The sequence below is a fragment of the Dictyostelium purpureum genome (genome assembly GCF_000190715.1).
Source record: "Dictyostelium purpureum unplaced genomic scaffold DICPUscaffold_28, whole genome shotgun sequence".
NCBI lineage: Eukaryota > Evosea > Eumycetozoa > Dictyosteliales > Dictyosteliaceae > Dictyostelium > Dictyostelium purpureum.
The window spans coordinates 116,210-138,179 of NW_003519365.1; the positions used below are offsets into that span (position 1 = coordinate 116,210).

At 24.6% G+C, this 21,970-nt stretch overlaps 9 protein-coding genes across 9 annotated transcripts; 4 read left to right on the forward strand and 5 right to left on the reverse strand.

Annotated features, from left to right (window-relative positions):
• Positions 1-123: 123 nt before the first annotated feature.
• Positions 124-780, reverse strand: DICPUDRAFT_27952 (uncharacterized protein; the record flags this gene model as incomplete). Its single annotated transcript, XM_003284611.1, has 3 exons — positions 124-373; positions 444-548; positions 644-780. The coding sequence occupies 3 exons, from the start codon at positions 778-780 to the stop codon at positions 124-126; spliced, it is 492 nt and encodes a 163-aa protein (XP_003284659.1).
• Positions 781-1,201: 421 nt separating this feature from the next.
• DICPUDRAFT_148453 (uncharacterized protein) lies at positions 1,202-3,445 on the reverse strand (the record flags this gene model as incomplete). The annotated part of the gene is made up of 2 exons (XM_003284612.1): positions 1,202-2,597; positions 2,670-3,445. 2 exons carry the CDS (start codon positions 3,443-3,445, stop codon positions 1,202-1,204), a joined length of 2,172 nt encoding a protein of 723 aa, XP_003284660.1.
• A 695-nt stretch (positions 3,446-4,140) lies between these two features.
• Positions 4,141-6,518, reverse strand: DICPUDRAFT_148454 (uncharacterized protein; the record flags this gene model as incomplete). The annotated part of the gene is made up of 2 exons (XM_003284613.1): positions 4,141-5,961; positions 6,027-6,518. The coding sequence occupies 2 exons, from the start codon at positions 6,516-6,518 to the stop codon at positions 4,141-4,143; spliced, it is 2,313 nt and encodes a 770-aa protein (XP_003284661.1).
• Positions 6,519-6,931: 413 nt separating this feature from the next.
• DICPUDRAFT_75617 (uncharacterized protein) lies at positions 6,932-9,394 on the forward strand (the record flags this gene model as incomplete). Its single annotated transcript, XM_003284582.1, has 3 exons — positions 6,932-6,953; positions 7,096-8,807; positions 8,885-9,394. 3 exons carry the CDS (start codon positions 6,932-6,934, stop codon positions 9,392-9,394), a joined length of 2,244 nt encoding a protein of 747 aa, XP_003284630.1.
• Positions 9,395-9,733: 339 nt separating this feature from the next.
• DICPUDRAFT_93750 (uncharacterized protein) lies at positions 9,734-12,005 on the forward strand (the record flags this gene model as incomplete). The annotated part of the gene is made up of 3 exons (XM_003284583.1): positions 9,734-10,453; positions 11,295-11,383; positions 11,523-12,005. The coding sequence occupies 2 exons, from the start codon at positions 9,734-9,736 to the stop codon at positions 11,328-11,330; spliced, it is 756 nt and encodes a 251-aa protein (XP_003284631.1). The 3' UTR covers positions 11,331-11,383; positions 11,523-12,005.
• Positions 12,006-12,659: 654 nt separating this feature from the next.
• On the forward strand, positions 12,660-13,418 carry DICPUDRAFT_91361 (uncharacterized protein). The gene has a single exon (XM_003284584.1). It carries the CDS (start codon positions 12,717-12,719, stop codon positions 13,251-13,253), a length of 537 nt encoding a protein of 178 aa, XP_003284632.1. The 5' UTR covers positions 12,660-12,716; the 3' UTR covers positions 13,254-13,418.
• Positions 13,419-15,351: 1,933 nt separating this feature from the next.
• Positions 15,352-17,303, forward strand: DICPUDRAFT_93752 (glucose-6-phosphate isomerase). Its single transcript, XM_003284585.1, has one exon. It carries the CDS (start codon positions 15,540-15,542, stop codon positions 17,211-17,213), a length of 1,674 nt encoding a protein of 557 aa, XP_003284633.1. The 5' UTR covers positions 15,352-15,539; the 3' UTR covers positions 17,214-17,303.
• DICPUDRAFT_91363 (uncharacterized protein) lies at positions 17,295-18,696 on the reverse strand. The gene has a single exon (XM_003284614.1). It carries the CDS (start codon positions 18,598-18,600, stop codon positions 17,614-17,616), a length of 987 nt encoding a protein of 328 aa, XP_003284662.1. The 5' UTR covers positions 18,601-18,696; the 3' UTR covers positions 17,295-17,613.
• A 1,539-nt stretch (positions 18,697-20,235) lies between these two features.
• On the reverse strand, positions 20,236-21,970 carry DICPUDRAFT_45639 (uncharacterized protein). Its single transcript, XM_003284615.1, has 3 exons — positions 21,869-21,970; positions 20,540-21,707; positions 20,236-20,459 (listed from the first exon to the last, which is right to left on the reverse strand). The coding sequence occupies exons 1-3, from the start codon at positions 21,958-21,960 to the stop codon at positions 20,394-20,396; spliced, it is 1,326 nt and encodes a 441-aa protein (XP_003284663.1). The 5' UTR covers positions 21,961-21,970; the 3' UTR covers positions 20,236-20,393.

Consider the following 21,970-nt stretch of genomic DNA (forward strand, 5'->3'; position numbering starts at 1 on the left):
GATACTTGGTGAGTATTGTTATAACAATATTGGGTTTTTATTTATTTATATTATTATTTTATTAATATTCTAATTTGTTTTTTTCTTTTATAAAAAAAAAAAAAAAAAAGATACTCTGTGTATTTAAATTGTAAAAGTTGTGTTTTGTGATGAGGTTGGAGAATCGTCCATAAAGTCGGCCTGTGATGCCAAAGCCATGTTTTCTTTTTGTCCGTGTGGTACAAAATCGTATGGACCAAATACTGGTCTTGGTGGGTCATATTTTGAGAATAAACCAAGCCCCATTGAACCTAAACCAAATAATAAAAATAATAAGGCGATTACCATTGAATAAAATTCGATATTGCTACTTCCCCAAACTAAAATTCCAACACTAAATATATGTATAATATTATTAATACTAAAATTATTTATTTACAAGTTGATTTTAGTTTAATACCTACAAAAAATAAAAAACACCTCTGCCGAAATAGGTGTACATAAAATAATATTGTGTGTAATATTTCCATCCATATGCTCCTGTGAAAAATATCCATAGACTAATGATGCTACATTAATTAAAAAAAAAAAAAAATTATAATTTAGTATATTAGAATATATTTTGGTATCTCTTTTTATACCATATGGACATATATAATACTACCTTAAAAGAAAATTATTATAGTGTGCTACAGAATGTGTATATAAAATAATGCTTGATATGAATAATAAAATACCTAATGAAAAATGTACTACTGTCATCGCAGCAGACATTGTAATTATATTTTGAATTCTTTCCATCTCTTTATTTGAACGCAGAAAACTATATATAAAAAATTTATGTAAGAAAAGAACTAAATATTATATAAATAAATTTAGAATAATCTTGATTTATGGAATAGATATAAATAAATATAAAGAAAAACAAGCAATGATTTTTGTAAAAATTAAAAATCAAATATTAAAAAAAAACAAAAAAAAAAAATATAAAAAAAAATAAAAAAAAAAAAAAAATAAAAATATAAAAAAAGCAAAATTTGAAAAAATAATAAAAAATAAAAAATTAAATAAAAAAATTTTCTATTTGTAGACGTAGTTATAGTTTTATATTTTTAATAAATAAATAATTTTTTATTTTGAATTTAAAAGAATTTAAAAGAATTTAAATAACAATTATTTTTTTTTTTTTTTAAATAAATAGGTTTTTGATTTGTTTTGATTATTAGGTTAATAAAGCTGTTGAATTATTATTAATTGATTCAGTGTAAAGTTTTTTTAAAGCGGGTTGATGTGATGGGGAGGATGGGGCTGTTGATGATTGTTTTATAAACTCTGAAAATAAATTTGAATTAATGGTTTCATAATTATCATCATTATCACTGGTGTTGTTACTACTATTATTATTATTATTATTATTATTATTATTATTATTATTATTATTATTATTATTATTATTATTATTACTGTTGTTGTTGTTGTTGTTGTTGTTATCGTTATGACTATTTACATGATTATTATTTTGATTAATAAAAGTATCCAGTTTTCTTTTTTTTGTTGATGATAATAATCCAATTTCATCACCATTGATACTATTTGAAACATCGTTTTTAAACACTCCTTCTTTTTCATCTAATGATTCTATTATTTCCTTTTCTTTTTGTCCTTGTTCCTGTTCTTGTTCGAGTTGATCCGAATCAATTTCAGATTCATGGATTTCGGGTTTATTTTCTTTTTCTTTTTCATGTTGATGTTGATGTTGATGATCATTTTCATGATTACCATTAATATGATTGTTTTGTTGTAAAAATGTATTATTTAATTTATCAGGTATTATTGACATACCAGCAATTGAAAAATTAAAGCTATTATTGTTATTATTGCCATTATTAAAAATATTATAATTGATATCACTATCATTATTTATAAATGGTAAGTTATAAAATGAAGTATTGTTTTGATAAAATAGTGAACTATAAGAGTTGGTGGGTTTTGAAACAGTTTTAATCATATTATTTTCTTGATGAAGTAAATTTAGATCAGATTGAATCGAGTGGAGACTATTGATACTTGGACTTTTATATATCGAAGAGGGAGAACATCTTTGAACCTTACTTGACACTGGGGTTGTAGTGGTCTCGATTGCTAATTGTGATGCAAATGGAATAATTTGAGATTTTTCATTTTGAACTGAAATAATATTTTCGATAAAGAGTTTTGATTCATCATTCCAAATGAATCTTGGGTTTGGTGAAACATCAAATGCAATGTCCCACCATGGAAATCTGATATTAATCGATGAATCTCTTTCACGTGTAAATGCTGCTTGAAATAATTGATAAAATTTATTTTGTAATTCTTTTTTCTTATTTTCAAAATATTCATTGTTATTGTTGTTATTGTTATTATTAAATATAATTTTTTGTAATATTTCATCACTAAAATAACTGTATTTAATATTACTAAAATCTCTATATGAAATTGTTAAAATTAAATCACCTATATCTTTTGGACTCTTTAAATGAACATATCTTCCATTTGATAATGTTGCTAATTCTTCATAAAATAACTTGGCATGTCTATTGTTATTACATTGAATACCATAAACCTTAGTACCAATTCTAAATAAAAAAATAATGAATATTAGGATGGGTTTTATTAAATTTGCCTTGTTTGTTTAAAGTAGTACTTACTTTGTTAAATAATGTAATTCATTTCTCCAGTAAAAATGTTGATCGGTAAAGCTTGGTGGATGTGGTACATCATCCCCAATCATTATTAAAGTTTTTTTTGAATGAACACTCCAAGGTAATTCTCTGGCTTTTCTCATGGCATATTCATAGCATTCTGGAGCATCGCCACCGTTTGTTTTTTCTATTGAGTCTACAAATAATTTGATTTCTTTGATGTTATTTGTAAATGGTAGTATCGAAATGGATCTATTAAAATATGAAGTATGTCTAATATCATCACAATAATCTCCATGTGCCATAATTGATATCTTTAATAATGGAAAGCTATTAAATAAACTTGATAAAATTCTATCCAATTGTATCTTAAACTCTTGAAAGAAACTAAACATTTTACCAGTTGTATCAAAAGAAATAACAATTTCATTTGGTAAATTATCGCTAAAACTTTTATTGAGATGATTTGTAAGTTTATTATTATCTGTTATAAAGCCATTATTATTGTTATTTATTACTGTTGTTGTTGTTGCTGAGGTGGTAGTGATTGTTTTTAGTGATAGGGGTGTTCTATATGAATTAAAGTTTGGTGCATCAAAGTAATTGTAATCATCGATATATGATTCATCATTATCGATATTTAATGGTGTTTTAATTACGATATCATCTGTTTCGAATATTATTTGATTATTGGATAGCGAGGAAGATGTATCATTTTGTTGCTGTTGCTGTTGATTTGGTTTTTTATCATTACTCTTAAATAACCAAGATAAAATCGACATTATTAATTAATTATTTGAATAGTTGCTAGTGCTACTTTTTTTTATTTATATAGGTGAATAAAACTATTATTTTTCCTATGTGTGATATTATAAAATTAATTAAAATTTTAAAAACCGTTAATTTTATTTTTTTTTTTTAATTTATATTTATATATACAAAAAAAATATTTTATTATTTAAAAAAAAAAAAAAAACACACACACACAAAAAAAAATTATTACTTTATATAGATTATTTATAAACCAAAAAAATTATGTAATATATGTGTTGAATAAAATTTAATCTTTTATATTTTTTGTAAAAAAGATTTCATTCATCAATTTTAAAAAAATTAAAAAAAAATAAAATAAAAAAATAAAATTAATTAACAATTTTTTTTATATTATTTTTTTGAAAAAAAATTTATGCTTTGGATGACCGTTAGACTTATATATATTTTTATAGTAATAAATATTTATTTGAATTTGAACACACTCAACAAAGAACAAATTATTCAACTTCAAGTAACAGATTTATTTAAAAAAAAAACTTTTATATAAAATTCAACACTATTTTTTGAAAAATAAATTAATAATAAAAATATTTTAAACAAAATTAAAATATTGAATTTAAAAAGAATTTTTATTAAAATTACCAAAAAAAAATAAAAATAAAAAAATAAAAAAAATACAAATTTTATCTTAATTTAGTAATTTCTAAATTAATTGCCTTCTATTACCACCTTTATTTTGTTTTTCTTTTAATCTTTCTTGATATTCAGATTCATGTTTTATATTTCCTTTTTTCTTTTTTTTATTTGTTTTTGGTGCTGATGTTGATTTTGAGGTGGTTGTGGTATTTGTGGTTGTGGTTTTTTTGGTTGTGGTTTTTTTATTGTTTTTTTCTTTTTCGCTATAATCATCACTTTCATCCAAGTCACTAGTATCTTCATTTTCATCGGTACTAATTGAATCTAAAGCCATGAATGCAGTTTGTTTTGGGGATTTGACAAATTGTTCTTCGATTGATGGATCACTATCAATTTCTTCATCTTCACTTTCATCACTGTATGCGATTTTATTTAACATATTCTTTTTCTTTAATTTTTTATTGTATTTTAAAAATGCTTTTGTTGCTGGTGGGCCATTGGATGAATCATCTTTATTATGATAGTTGGCTTCGTTGCTATTGTCGCCATCGTTGCTATGATTTGAAAGCAATTGTATATATTCGTCTTTGGTGAATCCAGGAGGAGGCCATGAGATGACTATATTTCCATCGACACAATCTTTTAATAACTCTAAACCTGCACGATGTGGATCTGGTCTACCCGATTTAGCAACTAAATAGCCTCTTTTTAATGCAAATGCTTCACAAATTGAATATGCACTCCATGGCTCATTGTCTTCTTCATTTGGGTTTTTTAAACGATAAATCTTTTCTACAGGAACACGTTCAGCTAAATATTGAATTGCAGAGAAAGGTTCACGAACTTGTGCTATTGGAAAAAGACCACAAAGAATTTGTAATTGTTTTGGTCTATCTAATGCTGGAAAAACTAAACCTGGGCAATCTAATAATTGAATATTCTTTGAAAAGACAATGGTTTGAAAGTGTTTGGTGTGACCTGGTGTTCGGCTAGTACTAACTACTTTTTTACCCATCAAACCATTAATTAAACTTGATTTACCAACATTTGGGTGGCCAACCATACCAATTGTAACAAAATCTAACTGTTGTTTATCTTGAGGGTGTTGTTGTTTCTTTTCATTATTACAATAATCGCTATAGTAACTGTCATAATCATCTTCATAACTATTTTCATCATCTTGGGTGTCATCTTCGGTGTCATCCTCTTCTTCGCTGAAATCGTCTTCACTTACATTATTTTCTTTCTCTTTTGTTTTTTCTTCTAAATCTTCGCCGGTTATTAAATTTGCTTTATTACCAAGTGTTGATAACGATTTGATAGCTTCGATTAGATTTTGTTTACCTTTAGATAAATCGTATCTTTTTCTTCCTTTTTTCATTTTTCTCTTTTTGGTGGCATCTTCAAAGTCAATTTCAGACTCGTCTTCAAAAGATGCAAATGAACTAAAGCAGATTACCTTGAGTGATGGATAGTTCTTTGTAAAGTAATTGATCCATGCCTCTATAATTCTTTTATTTACCAAATCTGTTTTGTTTAATACTAATATCATTGGTTTTTTTAGTTCTTCATGAATATAGTTGTAAAGAGATGGTGGGAAATGGAACAATGGGTATCTAGCATCGGTGATTAACAAAATTACATCGGACCTTTCGGATACTCTCCAGAGTTGTCTCCATACCTCTAAATTGTTTTCAAAGTAATTTAGTCTTTTCTTGTCATAGTTCTTTACAATATCGCTAAGCCAATTTGAAAACATTGATCTTTCTTCCTGTTTCAATCTATCTGCTGACATGCTATAGCTCCATTTTGGTCTTTTTGGAATATCAATAAAGTTATTATTATCAATTTGATTCTCTTTATCATATTCATTCATAATTAACCATGGCTAAAAAAAAATATATTAGTATCTACTGCAAAAAAATTAATATAGTATTTTTAATAACCATTTACCTTTTCTCTAAATGTTGTATCTAATGGTTTTTTACTATTCTGTTTTCTTAATTCTATTTCCTCCTTTGATTCTTTTTCAAAGATGGTTACAAGTTTATTCATTCTTCTTCCATTGTCTCTATTATTATTATTGTTATTATTATTTTTATTATTATTATCAAACTTTGCCATTTGTGTGTTGATTTCTTTGATGTGGTTTAAAGCTTTCTCGACTTCTTCCTCAGATTCGGTATCATCTGAGTTTTCATAATCTTCATTGTTTTCATCGTTTTTATTTTTCGTTAAAATTATTTTACTTGATAAAATATGGTCATTATTATTTACAGAATTATTTATATTTCCTTTTAATATTTCTCTTGCCATTTTTCTTTTTTCTTGTATTGAAATATCTAAATTATTATCAAGTATTGCATTTTCGATTCTTTTTCTTTCTTTTTTTTCTTTTAGTTGATCTTTTTTCTGTTTACCACTGAATGGTTTACTTCTTGCCATTTTATTAATATTTTTTATTTATTTATTTATTTATTTATTTGTTTGTTTTATTTATTTATTAATTTTTAAACTGCAATGGGAATAAAAATTTTGGACCTATGTATGTGATTTTATTACTATTGTTTTACTATTATGTAAATATAAAATTTAATATTAATTTATTATTGGATAAATAATGGTGTGTATTTACAAAACTTCATATATATATCTTTTTAATTTTAATTTAATTTTAACAAAAAAAAAAAAAAAAAAAAAAAAAAAATTATTTTATTTTTTTTAATTTTTATAATAATTATTTTTTTTTTAAAAATTTAAACTATTTTTCAAAATTTTTAAAATTATTTCTTATTTTCGTTCTCCCATAACACCCACCCATCTCTCATTACGCATTGGCAATTTAATACAAGTTCGCAATGAATAATGAAACAAATAATGGTAAGTGATAATAATGAAAAAAATATAAAAAATAAAAAGATTTTTATTAAAATAAAAAATATCTTTGTCATTATTTTTTATATTTTATGTAATAAACAAATACTAATATTTAAAATTATTTAATTTTATTCATAATTATTAGATAATAATGACTTTGAAGATTTAAAATCATTGGAAAGTTTTAATAAATTTATAAGTAGTCAAAAAAATGTATATAGCAAAGAAGAAGATGAAATTAATATAAATAATAATAATAATAATAATAATAATAAAAATAATAATAATGTAAATAATATAAATATAAAAAATAATAATAATAGTATTAATAATAATAATAATATTAGTAGTGAGGATTTTGTATCGAAACATGGCAGATTAAAAGGTTTAGTATTACCAAAAGAGATTACAGATTTTATGGAGAAATTTGAAAAAAATAGAAGAGAACAAATCGAAAAGCCAAATTTAGATAAACCATATATTATAGAACCACCTAAAAGAGTTAAAGAATTACTTTCAAAAGTCTTAAAAGAAAATCATTTAGTAGGAGAAAATGATGATCTCGATGACCCATTAGCTTTATATCCAGATGACCATTATGATGAAGAATTGGTTTTGGATGAAGAAGTTATTAATCAACAAGAAGGTCATATTGGAGCAGTTTCCACCACCATTCCTATAGCAGAATCAGAATCAAATGAAATATCAATATTAGAAAATTTGTATAATATAAAACCATCAATTAGAACCAATTTATTAGACCACAATTTAGATTTTGATAAACTATTAAGTATTAATAGAGAATATCAGCAATTTATAGAAACATATTTAAAAAAAATTGAAGAACAACAAATCAAAACTAAAAAATTAATAAGATTAGCCAAAGAATATAAAAACAAAACTCCAGACTCATTAAAACAAAAACCAACATCAAGCAATATCTATAATCAGGAAAAAAAGGCTGGTGTGCCATATTTTTCATTCGAAGTAACTGTAGATGATGTAGTTCAAACTAATTATCCTGCTGATAACCCAGATTCTGAAACCATTAGAGAAACAAAAAATAATATGCCACTGTACTTTAAAACTAGAAAATGGACCAAAAAAGAAATTAATCTTTTGGCCAAGGGTGTTAGAGAAAAAAATTTACAAAAGAAACTATTTAGATTATCCGAGTCCAAGCTATCAAAAGCAGAGTATGAAAAAAGCTTAAAAGAAATCGACAATAATGACACCCAAGAGGATGCAAATATTAGTATGGATGTGTTTGGCCAAATTTGTTTAGAGAGCTTAACTCGTTCACCATTGGAGGCCTACCTAAGATGGAAGAACATCGACAATCCAAAGATTAATAAGAAACCATTTACAAAAGAGGAGGATAAAAAGCTTTTATTTTTAGCAGAAAGAAATAATGGTACCGATTGGATTCAAATTGCTCAAGAACTGGGTACAGAAAGAACACCCCTATCATGTATGCAAAGATATCAAAGAAGTCTTAATAGCAAAATGATGAAAAAAGAGTGGACTATCGAAGAGGATACCTTATTAACCAAAGCAGTTCAATTACACAGCCAAGGTGATAAAGTTGATTGGCAAGAGGTCGCTGAATATATCGAAGGTAGAACAGGTCATCAATGTCTTCATCGTTGGCAAAAAACATTAGATCCTGGTATTAGAAGAGGTCGTTGGTCACCTGATGAGGATAAATTACTCGTCAAAGCAGTTGAGGCATATGGAAAAGGAAGTTGGATTTTAATTAAAAACCATGTACCAGGTAGAACCGATGTTCAATGCCGTGAACGTTATTGTAATGTATTAGATCCACAGCTAGATAAAAATAGATGGACCCCTGCAGAGGTATGTATAATAGTTATTATTTTTAAAACTCATATTAGATTCATACTAATTATATTATTTTTTTATTAATTATGAAGGATGAACGTTTAAAGAACTTTACAAATGAAGTTGGTCTTGGTAAATGGTCCGAAATTTCAAAACTAATGGGTAATCGTACTGATAATCAGTGTTGGAGACGTTGGAAACAATTAAATAAATCAACTCCCTTATTAAAAGACTACCAAGCTAAAGTATCAAAAAAGAAAAAAGTAATTGTTTCAAATTTCTCTGGCCGTAGAAAAGAAAGATCAGAGCTTACTCTTGACGATATTGAAGAAATTGAAGAAAAAATTAAAAAAACAAAAACCTCACATCCTAATAATAATAACCACAATAATAACAGTTTAACTCCATATACCACAACCACAACCACTACCACAACCACAACCACCAATACACCCGCATCAACCTCGAACTCAACCTCAGCCTCAATTAATATGTGTGTTTCAAAATGTAACCCATCTGCTTGGAATCGTTCAACCCCAAGCGATTTTGATGACCCATGTTGTGAAGACGATAACTATGACGACGAGTTACTAATTAAATAAAATATTTATAGCTTTTTTTTTTTTTTTTTTTTTATTATTTAAAATTATTTTTGTTTCTATCATTAAATAAATAGTTTTATTTCAAATAATAATTTTTCTTTTAAAATCTTAAAAGAAATTTTTTTTTTTTTTGATTTAATTTTATTTTATTTTAATTTAAAAAACCAATGTTGTGAAATTAAAAAAAAAAAAAAAAAAAAAAAAAAAAAAAAAAATTTTTTCTATTTTAGAATTTAGAAAAATCTAAAAAAATAAAATTTTAAAATTAAATTAAATAGATTTTAGTTTTTAAAAAAAAAAAAAAATTATTTTCTTAAAACAATTTATATCTAATTAAAAATGACAAATACAAATAAAGTTTGGTATATTACTGGTGTAACAAGTGGCGCAGGTTTTGCATTGTGCTCTACACTATTGGAAAAAGGGTATCATGTATGTGGTACTTCGAGAAGCTTAAATCGTATTAACCAATTACCATTTGTTAGTAATAATAACTTTTTAGGACTGGAGGTAGATATAACCAATGAAGAATCGGTAAAAAAATCAATTAAAAGAGTTATTGATAAATTTGGTGAAATTGACGTAGTTGTAAACAATGCTGGTCAATCAATAATGGGTAATGTCGAGGAAATAACTGATAAAGAACAAAGAATGCTAATGGATGTTTTGTATTTCGGTCCATGTAACGTAATTAGAGCAGTTTTACCACACTTTAGACTCAGAAAAAATGGTTTAATAATTAATATTAGCTCGGTATTTGGTGAAGCTAGTGTACCATTATTTTCAAGCTATTGTGCTGGTAAAGCCGCTCTATCTGCCATGACCTACTCTTTACATGAGGAACTAAAACCATTCAACATTAGAGTAATTTGCATTATGTTGGGATATTTAGATACCAATTTTAAAAATCCTACCACATCAAACCCCATTGGCGAATACAAATTAGAATCTACATTTAATAAAATGAAAAAAACATTTGGTCGTCATAACAAAGAGTCACCTGTCAATTTTGCAAAATTCATAATTCAAAATTCCATGTTGGACAACCCACCATTAAAAGTACATTTTGGTGAAAACCCATACATCCCACTCACATCCAAAGATAGTGTTAATATTAAATTCCAACAAAATGAAAAACTATTAACAGATGGTAACTTAAAAAATCAATTTATATTCAACCATGAATAAATAATTTTAATTAAATTAATTAAACTAAACTGTCAACAATTTAAAATTAAAAAAAAAAAAAATGAAAATAAAAAAAAATAAAAAATAATTTATTTTTTATTATTTTAAAATAAATAAAATTTAATTACTTATTATATATTTTTTTAAAAAAACTATTTTTTAAGTTTTTTTTTTTTTTTTCTATACAATAATTTAGGGTAATAATTATGTGCACATTTTTATAATCAATATATACATACCCCCAATAAAAGTGTGAGTGGAGGGTTTACCCAAAAAGAAAGGAAAAATCAATCAGCGGTGTTTTTAAAAAATATTAATTTTTTTTTTTTTTTTATTTTTTTTTTAATTTTTAAAAAATTTTATTATTTTATTTTTTTATTTTTTATTTTTTTGTTTTTTTATCCAATTTTACAATTGCAAAATTTAAATAAAATTAATAGAAAACATACAAACACCTCCAATTAAACACAAACAATATTTTTTTTTTTTTCTTGTAAATTAGCTATAAAATAATAAAATAATAACAATAGTAATAATAATAATAAAATAATATTTTTTATTAGATATAAAATATTTTCTATTTCCTATGATAATAAATTATTTATTTTTTTTCTATTATAATTAAAAACAATGTATAATTATAACTTTCTAAAACATAATAAAGATGACTTTGATTTTATCAAAGTTCTAGGTAAAGGTAAACTATCAAAAGTTTATCTATCGAAAAAATCCAAAAAAAATAAACTAGATCATATTAAAGAGGATACATTTGTTGTAAAAAAGATCAAAAAAAAACATTTTGTAAGTAATTATATATAAATTTTTGATATAATAAATAAAAAAAAACAAAAAAAAAAAAAAAATATCCCATGTGGCGGGATTTAAAAAAAAAAACAGCATATTAATTTTTTTTTTTTTTTTAACTTTATGTAAAATATAGAATATAAATGAAATCAATATATTAAATGAAATTAAACATCCAAATATTATAAAATTTTATGGTAGTGGTGAAGATTGTGATCACATTTATTTATATTTAGAATATATAGAAGGGTATTCACTAAAAGAATATATTAAAGGAGGTGGTGGTCCAATCTCGGAAAAGCAACTTAGGGAATATATTGCAGATCTAACCTTGACACTATATGGGCTACATAAAATAGGTATAGTCCACAGAGATATCAAATGTGAAAATATAATTGTGGATGCAAAAAATAAGAATTTAAAACTTATAGATTTTGGGTTATCAAAGAGTATACAACAAAAAGATAATCAATTTGAAGTCGTTGGTACATTGGTTTATATGGCACCCGAAGCAACTAATTTTAAATCAAAGATTGGTCCAAAAGCAGATATATGGTCATTAGGTTGTGCTATAATCGAGATGGCTGGTGGTGACTTGATGAAATCAAGAAAGAAAAACAAAGTAATAATACCTCAAAATCTCTCGAATGAATGTAAAGATTTTCTTGAGCATTGTTTAGCAAAAGATGTAAAATTAAGATACAATGCCAGAAGTTTATTAGAACACAGTTTTATAAGAGAAATTGCAACAGAGAAATCAAAAAAGTATGGGATTCTAATAGAGGATTTGGCAAGCTATGAAAACCTAACTTTTATTAAAGATGAACCACCACCTGAAGCACCAAAATGGTTAATCAACTATAAAGATTTAAAGTATGACCAAAACAAGGGTAGTACTATTGGCCGTGGTAATTTCGGTATTGTAAAAAAAGGCTTCTATGGACAAAAAGAGGTTGCTATTAAATTTATAAAGAAATCAAACTCGTCAGTAAACTCAATTAAAGATACATTCTTACAAGAGGTCAACAATCTTTCGAAATTGGATCATAAAAATATCATTAGAATGGAAGGTGCATGTATTTCGCCCTACAGCGACTCTGCCTCCTTCAACCACATTATTTTAACACCCTGGATGGTAGGTGGCTCACTAAAGCAATTTTTACAGAGCTATTCATCCATTTTAGATAGTTGTCCTCAATTAAGAATGAAGTTTGCATTGGATATCGCCAAAGCAATGAACTATATGCATACATACGACCCACCAATTCTTCACAGAGATTTAACATCAAATAATATTTTATTGGATATCAAAAAGAAACTTGTTCCAACTATGCGTTACACTGTTGACGATATTACCTGTCTAGTATCTGACCTCGGTCTAAGCGCCAACTTTGAAGAATCTCTAAACTATAAAATGGGTGGTGGTTTTTATCCCTACTTGGCACCCGAAATTTGGCGTCAAGATTCAATTTGCACAACCCAATCCGATATTTATGCATATGGCCTACTCTTGTGGGAGCTATTCTCCTATGTCGAACCACACACCAATTTAGAAAAAAAAGATTCAATCTATCGTTTAACAGACTTTAAGAATATGGTTTTAAATGGCTACACACCCAAAATACCCCCATCTGCAGATTCAAACTGGTGTGAATTAATCAGACGTTGTTGGCACAGTGATCCCAATAAAAGACCTACATTCTCTTATATTTTAAGAGTTTTGGAACAACCCCGTAATCCTCTTTCACCAAACTCGATCGAAGAAATACTTGGACCAATTGATCTTCAAATTTCAATTGACAAATCAAATGATTCAAATAATTCAGATTCATCACACCCTTATGGTGGTTATGGTTATGTTGATTAAAAAATAATAATATCAATTAATTAAATATATTAATTATTTTAATATAGCAATTAATATAAATCATTATTTATTATTTTAATTAATAATAATAATAATTTTTTTTGTAAATATAATAATAAAAATAAAAATTTTCTTAAAAAATAAAATAAAAAATAAAAATTAATCAAATTTTTTTCGTATGATTATTAATTTTTAATTAAAAAAAAAAAAGAAAAATAATATTAAAATTTTTTTTGTTTAAATTGAACAGATAGCATCATCATTTTTTTTTTGAAAAATTCAGATTGCAATGGGTTCTAAAATTGGTAATTTTCATTTTTAATTAATTAAAAAAAATAAAAATTTATTAATTTATTTCCCAAACATATTATCCACTTTTTATAATAATAATAAAAAAGTGTGTGGTGGGGTTATAATTTAATTTTTTCTAATTTTTTTTAATATTTTTTTAATTAAATCATTTTTTTTATTAGGGTGATGTGTTTAAAAAATAAATGGATGATCACTACTTTTATGATAGCTACAGATTAATAATTTAAAAGAATGTACAAAAAAGGGAATACCTAGTTTGGATCTAATCTATTATATTTACAAAAGGAAAAAAAGTAGGTATAAGATAGTATTCATTATTTAAATATTATATTTGTAGTAATGATGTCTAACTATTTTTTAGATTTTTATAATAGAGACCAACATAAACACCAACATCAAACAGCAACCACCATAAAAACAGCAACCAACACCACAACAACCAACAACAACCACCATCACAACAACCATTTTTTATTTATTATTTTAGACAATAATAAAATTATTAGAATATTTTAATAGTATAAATCTTAGTAATCACATAGATAATTATAGATAATAAAAATAAAATAGAAACAATAGAATTAATTTTTTCATTCTAATCTACCATTTGATGAATCAATATCAAACATTGTTCTGGCCAAGCAACTATGGTATCGTCGAATGGTTTTAGATAAAGGAAAAATTTAGTGGTTCCTATCAGGCAGCCTCCATAAACTTATACAACTTACTTGACACATGTTTTAGATTTCAGTAAATCTGTTATGTCCAATTATATAGTTGTGGGTCAATACCCAGATTTTTTTAATAAATGCTGCCTTTATTTTATTTTTATTTAATTTAAACTTTTTTAATTAAATAAACCCATTAAATTAAAATAAAGATAAATTCTTTTTTATAAATTTTTTTTTTTAGTTTTTTAAAAACCATTTTTTATTTTTTAATTTATAATACAAGAGAAATAAATAGGATGGTTTTTATAGTACACAGGGTTTTATAAAAAATACATTTGGATTTGATATATAGTTAATAATAACATTAGTAATCTGGGTAAATAATATATAAAAAATAGTTTTGATCATACTTAATAATGACATTTTATTAATATTATTCGGATAAATATTTAATTTTATAAATACAAAATTATTTAGTAATTATGTTTTTATTTTGTAATTGAAAAAAAAAAAATTTGCAAACCTTTAAATACTTTTTTTTTTATTAATTAAAATATAAATATATGATCTTTTTTAAAAAAAATTTAATCATAGTTTTTTTATATAATAAAAAAATATTAGAGAATACCAAGGTAGATTAAACAATTTGGAATTTAAAATTTTTTTGAGAATTAAATGTGTTTAAAAGTACATCAAATGTTTGATTTTTTTTTTTGGCAAAAAATTTTTATTCAAGAGGAACGAAAGAATTTTATTTCCTTCCACAAAATTTTAAAGAATTAGATTGCCTATTCCAGATTCTCTTTTTTTATCAAATAAATTTTTTCGAAAAAAAAAAAAAATAAAAAATTAAAATAAATTTTTTTATAAAAAAAAAAAAAAATGAAAAATTAAAATTTAATTCAATGAAGTTAAATAAATAAATGAATTTTGAAAATCATTTATAATAAAAACTATAACATTAATTTGGTAAATTCGGATCACCCAAAATTAAATTAATTTTTTTATTTTTTTTTATTTTTTTTTAATTTTTAATATTTTTTTAATTTCATTTTTTTTTTTTATAAATAATTAAATTTTTTTGGTTAATTTTTTTATTTATTTTTCACCTATATAACAACCATTATATATTTATTATTATCTCCACTATAATATACTGTACATAATAAGAATATAGAATCAATATACATAATACATAATATATAATACATAAAAAATACAATATTCAAATTAAAATACAAAATAGATAATCAAAAGATAAATAAAAATATATAATAATAATAATAAAAATAATAATAATAAAATGGAACAATTTAATAAATTAAAAGAACATTATGAAAAAACTGGTAAAAATATTAATATGAGAAGAGAATTCGAATCAGGTAATGGTGCCAATAGATTTAAAGAATTTTCAGTAGAAAGTAAAATCAGTGATCAAGTTGGTGTATTTCTTTTAGACTATTCAAAAAATAGAATCAATCACGAAACCTTAGAACTTTTATTTGAATTAGCAAGAGCATCAAAAGTCGAAGATATGCGTAATAAAATGTTTGAAGGCGCCAAAATTAACTTCACCGAAGATAGAGCTGTTCTTCACACTGCACTTAGAAATCGTGACCCAAATGCTGTAATTAAGGTAGATGGTGAAAATGTTATCCCAAGTGTTAGAGCTGTTTTAGAAAAAATGCGTTCATTCACCGAACGTGTCAGATCAGGCCAATGGAAAGGTTTTAATGGCAAAAAGATTACTGATGTTGTAAATATAGGTATTGGTGGTTCTGATTTAGGTCCAGTTATGGTCACTCAAGCCCTCAAAAGCTATGCCAATGATAAAGAGATGAGAGCTCATTTTGTTTCAAATATCGATGGTACTCATTTAGCTGAAACTGTTAAATGTCTCAATGCCGAAACTACTCTTTTCATCGTTGCCTCAAAGACTTTTACCACTCAAGAAACTATTACAAATGCTCAATCTGCTCGTCAATGGTTCATCGACCAATTACCACAAGGTACTGATCAAAAACATGCCATTGGTCAACACTTTGTTGCACTTTCAACTAATGAAACTGAGGTTACCAAGTTTGGTATTCTCAAAGAAAATATGTTCGAATTTTGGGATTGGGTCGGTGGAAGATACTCTGTTTGGTCTGCTATTGGTCTTTCAGTTGCTCTCTATATTGGTATGGATAATTTTGAAAACCTCCTTGAAGGTGCCTATCATATGGACAAACATTTCCTTAACACTCCATTAGAAAAGAATTTACCAGTCATTCTTGCCCTCCTTGGTATTTGGTATAACAACTTTTTTGATTGTCAAACCCATGCTATTCTTCCATACGACCAATATCTCTCACGTTTCCCAGCCTACTTCCAACAAGGTGATATGGAAAGTAATGGTAAAAGTGTTCAAAGAAATGGCCAAAGAGTTTCACATTCAACTGGACCAATTATTTGGGGTGAACCTGGTACAAATGGTCAACATGCTTTCTATCAACTCATTCATCAAGGTCAAAAGATTATTCCATGTGATTTCATTGCATCAGTTGAATCACACAACCCATTAGGTAAACACCATCAAATTCTTTTAAGTAATTTCTTTGCTCAAACTGAGGCACTCATGAAAGGCAAGAATCACGATGAAGTTGCTGCTGAACTCAAGAAAGAAGGTTTATCTGAAGAAAGAATTAAAGAAATATTACCACATAAAATTTTCGATGGTAATCGTCCAACAAACTCCATTATGATGCACAAATTAACTCCACACAGCCTTGGCTCCTTAATTGCCCTCTACGAACACAAAATCTTTGTTCAAGGTATCATTTGGAATATTAATAGTTTTGATCAATGGGGTGTAGAACTTGGTAAACAATTAGCCAAATCAATTCTTCCAGAACTCTCAAACAACTCTCCAATTTCATCCCATGATTCCTCCACAAATGGTTTAATTAATTTTTATAAATCAAATTCAAAATTATAAATAAAAAAATAAAATTTTAATATTTAAAGGTTCAATTAAAGATATTTAATAACTAATTAATAAAACTAAAGGTTTAAAGTTAATTTAATTATATTTTTAAATTTATTTATTTTTTATTTTTTTTTTTTTTTTTAATTTTTTTTTTTTTTTTTAAAAAAAAAAAGATAAACGTAAGGTGAATGATGCGATAACCAATCTTTTGTTTTTGAAAAAAATAATACAATATAATAAGATTGGATTTGATTGATGATATTTGGTTTTTTGTTTGGTTTTTTTTTTGTTATTTATAGTTGCGATTGTTTGGATGTTGAAAATTATTGATTTTTTTTGTGTTTTTTTACTAAATAATAAATTTAATAATTTATAAATAATTTTTTAAAAGAAAAATACTGAAAATGTCCTAATGGAAGAAAGAGAAGTTCGGGGTAAATGAATCCATGCTACCATTATCATTAAAGCCTTTGTTGACGTTGTTACTGCCATCAGTATTATTATGTTGTTGTTGTTGTTGTTGTTGTTGTTGTGGTTGTTGTTGATCAGCTACACTTTGAAGATTTTGTATACCGCTTCTATTATTATTATTATTATTATTTTGTGTTGGAGTGGATGATGGACTACCCTCACCCTTTGGCTTTGGTGGTCTACCTCTCTTTTTTGGAGTATCGTTATTACTATCGGAAAATGATGTATTATTGGCATCATTATCTCCTTCTTCCTTTGGTTTCTTTGGTCTTCCTCTCTTTTTATTACTTGAACCTGGGACAGGGACAACCTTTGGTTGTGGATTACCATCTTGGTCAAGCTTTGGTGGTCTTCCTCTCTTTCTCTTTGGTCCAGATGTATCTTTTGGTTCGGTTGGAGGGTTCTTTCTTGGTCTTCCTCTTAATCTTTTATCGGCTGCTGAAGCATTGGCTGAAGCATTAACTGAAGATGCGGCAACAGAACCACCCATATTAGAAGGATTACCCATCATTTGAGGTTGTTGTTGTGGAATTTGTTGCACTTGCTGTTGAATTGGTGAAGTTGATGTTGGCATTGTGCCATTTGAAAGTCCTGTTGAACTTGAAGTTGATGTAGTTGAAGATGATGAAGTGGTAGTTGTTGTTCCCATTGGACCCATACCAATTGGTGTTAATCCAGAAAGACCCATTAAACCACTCATTGGGTTCATACCACCACCAGCTGATATATTTTGAATGTGATGCATTTGAGATCCCATGCCCATACCGTGTGATTGTAAACCAATGCCTAAACCTTGTGGGTTCATTTGATTAATCATCGATGGTGGTGGTAAATTTGGCATACCATATTGATTCATTTGTTGCTGTGGTTGCATTCCTTGAAGATTTGATATTTGTGAAAGATTTGGTAATGTTGGTGTTGTCATTTTTTTTTATTTTTTTATTTTTTTTCACTATTGCCATTTAAAGAAAAAAAAAAAATTAGCAAATTTGTTTATTTGTATTTATTTTTTTTATTTTTATTTGTTTTTGTTTATTACATGAAATTTCATTAATTTTAATTAATTTTTTTAAATTTTTTTATATATTTCTAAAATAAAAAAAATTTTAAAATCATATAATTAAAAAAAATAAAAATCGAAAAAAAATAAATAAAAAAAAAAAAATAAAAAAATATTTTATATTAAAAATATTTATTTTTTATTTTTTTTTTTTTTTAAATATTAAAATACAACGACAAAAAAACTATTTTTGTTTATCTTGATTTAATAGTTATGTTCATTATCAATACTTATATAATGAAAACGAAATAAACTATTATTACACAATGATTTTTTGGTTTATTATTTTTATTTATTTATTTATTATTTTTTTATAATTATTTTTTTATAATTATTATTTTATTAAAAAAAAAAAAAAAAAAAATATTATTTTATTTTATTATATTTTATTTTTATTTATTTTAATTTTAATTTTGTATATTTATTTATTTTTAATTGAAATAAATCCAAAAAAAATATATAAAAATCACTAAAAATATAGTGAACATTTTATATATTTAAATACCGAAAAATTAATTACCTTTATAATTTATTAGTTTGCAGGAAAAAAAGTATAAAAAAATGCTAGTTTCTAGGCTAAAATGATGTTCACCTTAGACAACTTTGGTATTAATCGATATAACTTGATTTTTACTGATGTTTTGAATATTTATTTATTTATTTTATATTTTATTTATATTTTTTTATATTTTTTTTATTTATTATTTATTATTATTTTTTTAAATATATTATAAAAAAGAAAATAAATAAAAAAAATAAAAAAAAAATTTTAAAAAAAAATTTAAAAAAAATTTAAAAAAAATAAATTTAAAAATTTTTTTTTTATTTTTTTTTATTTTTTTAAATTTTTTGTGAGCTTAGCCGTTAACAGCTTTTGAAAAAAATGCTAATTAGTGTGACCTCGCCTATGTAATAAATTTATTATGTAAAAAAATTTTAAAAAATACTCATTAAAAAAATTAAAAAAAGAATTGGGTACAAAAATATATTATGTATTTCTTTTTATGTATATTTAATTTTTGAGTTTATGTTTTTATATGTAATTTTAACCCCCCCCCTAATTTTTTTTTTTTTTTTGGATATAAAAGTATTTACTATTTAAGAAATTTTTTTGTGTGTGAAATGGGGGTAAGTGTTTAGTGTTTGTGTGTGAATATATGCATTAAATTTTTTTAAAAAAAAAGTTTTATATATATATGGATATATTAATATAATGAAGTATCATTATAATTAGATAAATATTCCAAATGTAAACTTGTTTTATTTTTTTAAAACTAAAAAAATAATTGATAATTATTTTGTAGTAGTTTATTAAATCTTATAAATATGCAAATACAAAAAAAAAAAAAAAAAAGAAAAAAAAAAAAACAAAAAAAAAAAAAAAAATAAATAAATAAAACAAAACAAAAAAATATATATATATATATGTCTATTTAAATTTTAAATAATAGTAAATAAAAAAAAACAAAAAAAAAAAATAATTGTTTTTAATTTTGTTTTAAATCGAAATTTTGATTTGGAAAATTAAATTCTTTATTTGAAAAAAAAAAAATATTTATTCATTGCAAAAACAAATATGTTGATATGTATAAGTTATAAATATATAAATATAAATATAAATTTAAATATAAAATTTATTATTATTTTTTTATTTTTTTTTAAATTGAGTTTACAAAATTGTCATTTTTATGTTTAAATTGTGATTCATAAAATGATTGATGGAGCTTTATAAAAGAATGGGAAAAAAATTAGTAAATTTATTAATTTAAAATTTAAAATATTTTTATAAATTATGAATACATACGTCATTTACAGCATTAATAATATTTTGATCGAGTCTACCTTTTAATTTTGGACCGCTATGGAAAGAGTTTAGTTGTGGGGATGGTTGGTGATGGGTACCTAAAACGGCATCAATAATTTCTGGTGGAATATAATGACTATCTGAAATATGCTGGAAATCATCCAAAGAGGTGTGTGGTGCAAAATTATTGTTATTGTTATTATTATTATTATTATTATTATTATTATTATTATTGTTATTAGCGCTATTATTGTGTTGATCTTTTGCATATTGATTGAATTGTTGAATTAATTCATTATTATCTGTATTCCATTCTGGGTTTAGACATTTAAAATTGATAACTGATTTTTCTAATTTACCATTATTAGTTGAACTGACTCTATTTGCTTGACTAATTGATCCAAACGAATTATCACCAAGTTTCTTTACATTGGTAAAATCACCGAGTTGGCAAATTGGACCGACACCATCTAGATTAACAGTATTATCACCAAAGAAATTGATTATAGCTTGTGATGATTTTGGTAAAGAGAATATTAAAATGAATGGTGTAAAAATTACAGAGAAAATATCTCTAACAAAATCTACAATTCTATATTCAAAGAGTGATAAAAACTCGTCACGAACTTGGAGAGTATGAGTTTTACCAACCCAAGATAGTGGGAGATAGTGGGTATTTTGAACGGTTCTGGCCATGTGTTTGGCTGGTTGATATGCATGGTTTTCATCAGTGATTAGTGAACGAGTAATTGCAACTACAGTACCAAAAATACCAATGTACCAAATTGGGGTTCTATCGAAAATCTGGAAATTCATTATAAAGTGGTCATTTAAAATACCCAAAACGATGAATACTGCTAAAAATGAACCAAAAATAAAACTGATAAACTTTGCAACAATTGAAAGAAATTGTGATGGGAAACTTTCGACATAATGATTTGCGTGTGTATAGCTGAGACTTAATCTATTTTGGAAATAATGTGGGAGTTCGTTAAGTTCACGGAATTGCCATCTTGCTAAAGGAGACCATTCTCTGCTAAATAATGAACCAGGTCTATTCTTTAATTCTTCAGCATATTCAAAGAAAAAGTTGATTAATAAAAAGAAGAAAATAAATGGACTTGTAAATAAACCTAAAAAACCAATTGTCATAAATCTACGCGATAATCTAAAATAAATATTAATAAAGTTAATATATTAATAAAAAATGGTTTATAATATAATATAATATAATATAATATAATATAATATAATATAATATAATATAATATAATATAATATAATATAATATAATATAATATAACATAATATAATATTATAATGACATACCCTCTTGATAATCTTTTTCGTTGTGATGGATCTAAAAATTCTTTTTTAATTATTCCATTTTCATCAAAGATATAGTTAAATAGAGAGTACATTAAACTCCAT